General features: G+C 32.7%; 1 protein-coding gene across 1 annotated transcript in view; it reads right to left on the bottom strand.

The window, feature by feature from the left end:
- The window catches only part of LOC106778235 (aspartate, glycine, lysine and serine-rich protein-like), a 19,367-nt gene extending 17,087 nt beyond the window's left edge, over window positions 1-2,280 (bottom strand). Inside the window, exons 1-2 of the mRNA XM_014666180.1 lie at window positions 1,807-2,280; window positions 1,162-1,202 (exon numbers count right to left, since the gene is read on the bottom strand). Coding sequence (XP_014521666.1) covers window positions 1,162-1,202; window positions 1,807-2,280 — 515 coding nt within the window. The remainder of the gene's footprint in view (window positions 1-1,161; window positions 1,203-1,806) is intronic.
- Between the last annotated feature and the right edge of the window lie 1,034 nt (window positions 2,281-3,314).

A 3,314-nucleotide genomic window follows, 5' to 3' on the forward strand; every position in this document is an offset into this window, starting at 1 on the left:
GTGATAATCGATTATTCAAGTATGACTTGTGATAATCGATTATTGCTTCATGATAATTGACTATTCTAGTACAAAAACATGTGATAATCGATTATAGCTTGACAATAATCAATTATACTGGTAAAAATTACAAGGTTTTAATATTTTCCTACTACATTCAAAATCTACAAGTTGCTTTTTAAATATTTTCCTACTACATCCAAAATCTACACGTTGCAGCATCATCAAAACTCATCTTCAGGTTTTACCAATACTCCTTATTTGTAACAATCTCCCCCATTTTGATGATGATCAAAAATTCACTTTTAAAAGCAACTATGGTTTACCTGCAACACATACAAGCTAAAAGACAACCACAAAGTTAGCAGTACATGTACAATTGTAAAATATTTCTCCCCTTAATTCTCCCCTTTATAATTCTTCTCCCCCTTTTTTATCATAAGCAAAAAGATTAAATTAAAAAGCTCCCCCTAAATATGATCTCCCCCTCAATTAAACAATGTATGCATAAAACAAGAGATCATGTTATTCATAAAAGAAAGGATTACATAAACACCATAAGGAGAAACATAAAAGACAGAAATATAACATAGAGATAAGAATAACAACCAAACAACAAAGCACTCAGACAAAAAAATCCTAATTCTAAAATTCAGGACTTGGGATCTCTTGGGTGATTGAAGGTTTAGGTGATTTTCAATATTTCCTAGATGAACATCAATGTCAAGAAATTAATCTTCATGAGCTTGCTGCCACTCGTAAATTTGATCAAATTTAGCTTTCTGGACAAGACTCATACCCTCCAATTATCACAAAAGTTCTCAATCAAAAGTTTCACCCCCTCTTTACATAAAAAAACATCTAAACTTAAAAGAATTTAAGTTCTTTTANTTTATTAAAATTACTCCCCCTAAATGGAATAATCCCCTTTGATGAAACAGACCAAAAAAAAAATTAGAAAAAGTTTTTTTTCTTTTTTTTTTTAAGCTGATAATCGATTATTACTTTAAATAATCGATTATTTGTGTTCAAAATTGTCAATATCTAAATTTTTAGACCGAGATAATCGATTTTAGACCGAAAAACAGAGATTTGGGCCAAATTTTCAACCTAAGAAACATCTAACATTCATAAATTATTTCAAAGCTCTTAAAAAAATACCAGGATACCATAGAGCTTTCTTTTCCTTTAGAAAATTTCACCTGCAAAACAAAACAATAGAGTTTTGGTCCCCATAATCTCATTTGGGTCCTTTGATGTTAGAGGCAGATTACTTAATAATAGGAATCCAAGCATATTTTCCATTAGGAATATCAAAATGTTTGATTCTACATTTGTTAGAAGTGTGCCCCTTTTTCATACAGTAAAAACATGAGACAACATTTGGGTTCCAATAACAAACAGTTCCTTTTTCAACCCATACCCTTCGAGTTCTTTTAATTTTGTTCTCACTTTTAAAAACCCTTTTGTTTTTATAAACCTTTTTAATAGGTATAAGCATTTCATTATTATTTCTAGTTGCAACTTCAAGCAGATTTTCCAGAATATCAATATCAAGNATATGACTCTTACATGAAAGACATTCAACGGGATGTTCAACATTTGAAGACTTTTCATTTCTAAGTTGCAAATTTTATTTCTCAAAATTTCATTTTTATCTAATGCCTTCTCATATTTAATTTGAAATTTCTTAAATTCCTTTTTCAAATTTTTATGAGCAACATTCAATTTCTCAGATTCATCAAGCAGTTCAAGAAAAGCCTTTTGTACATCAAATTCACTAGTGTCAAGGGTAGAGCAACTTACTTGGCTTGCAGTGTCATCAACAATAGTTGTTAAACATAAGTTCGCTTCTTCAACAGAATCACTTGAACAAGAAGTGCTTGAAGCATTATCATTCCAAGCAATATAAACATTCTTTTTCTTGAATGACTTCTTTTCTTCACCCTTATTAAGGTTTGGACAATCCCCATTAACGTGTCCTTTTTCTCCGTAACCATAACACGTATATTTTAAAGAAGATCTATGTTTCTTCTTTCGATCCTTTTTAAATTGTTCCTTGCCTTTCAATTTCATGAACTTGTTGAATTTTCTGAACATGTGAATCATATCATCGTCGTCTGAGTCTTCATCTTCAGATTCCTCATCCTTTTCTGAACTTGTGCCCTTAGAATTTTCAGTTTTGAAGGCCAACGTTTTCCTCTTTCCTTGGGCTTCCTCAACACTTAGTCTATTCAACTCGAGCTCGTGCTCTCTCAACTTTCCAAAAAGCACAGCCATAGGCATAGATGTCAAGTCTTGAGACTAGGTTATCGTAGTAACCTTTGGTTGCCACATCCTGTTCAAAGATTTCAAAATTTTAACATTTAATTCGTCAGTGTCAAATTTCTTACCTAAACCAAAAAGATGGTTGACGATATGTGTGAAGCGTTTTTGCACATCAGCGATGGTTTCAACCTGTTGCATCCTGAACATCTCATACTCTTGTATCAGGGTGTTCTTCCTAACAAGTTTCACATCATCAGTTCCTTCATGGGTTACTTGAAGAACTTCCCACATCTCCTGAGCCGTTTTGCATACTAAGATCCTGTAAAATTCATCTAATACCAAAGCAGAGGATATTATATTACAATCCTTTATATCAAATTGGGCTCGTCTATTCTCTTCAGCTCTCCATTGCAAATATGGTTTTTCTTCCTCTACACCATTTAAATTTACAGTAGGAATAAAAGGACCTTTTAAAACAACTTCCCAAATACCCCTATCAATTGACTCTAAAAATATTTGCATTCTTATTTTCCAAAAAGCATAATTTTCCCCCGTAAACAAAGGAGGCCTATCAATAGAAGCACCCTCTAAATACATTTGGTTGTGACCGCTCATTTTCAAAAAATTTGAAAAATAATCAAAGCAAGCTCTGATACCAATTGTTGGTATCGGAGGAGGTAATTTTCAAAGAGTATAACGCAGCGGAATTAAGACAAAGAGAGCGGAAAGCGTATTCGGTCACAGTTAAAACAAAATTTTCCCTTTCAGAAAATTAACCAAACAGTTGATATGCGTTAAGTAAAATGAGTGTAGGGAATAGAAAAATCACACGAGTATTTTTATACTGGTTCGATTCAACAGAATCTACGTCCATTCGTTAATCACTATAAAGAGTGATTAACAGTTCCACTAAAAAACAGTTTTACAAATTACAATCAAATGAACAGAATATAAAATGAAAAGAACCACTCTACCAACTTGAAGAGAACCGCTCCGGAAATCGACCAACGATTCGCGAGCTTCTCCTTTCACAAGACCAGGCAGAG

Source organism: Vigna radiata, unplaced genomic scaffold, assembly GCF_000741045.1.
Source record: "Vigna radiata var. radiata cultivar VC1973A unplaced genomic scaffold, Vradiata_ver6 scaffold_247, whole genome shotgun sequence".
In the NCBI taxonomy this organism is placed as follows: domain Eukaryota; kingdom Viridiplantae; phylum Streptophyta; class Magnoliopsida; order Fabales; family Fabaceae; genus Vigna; species Vigna radiata.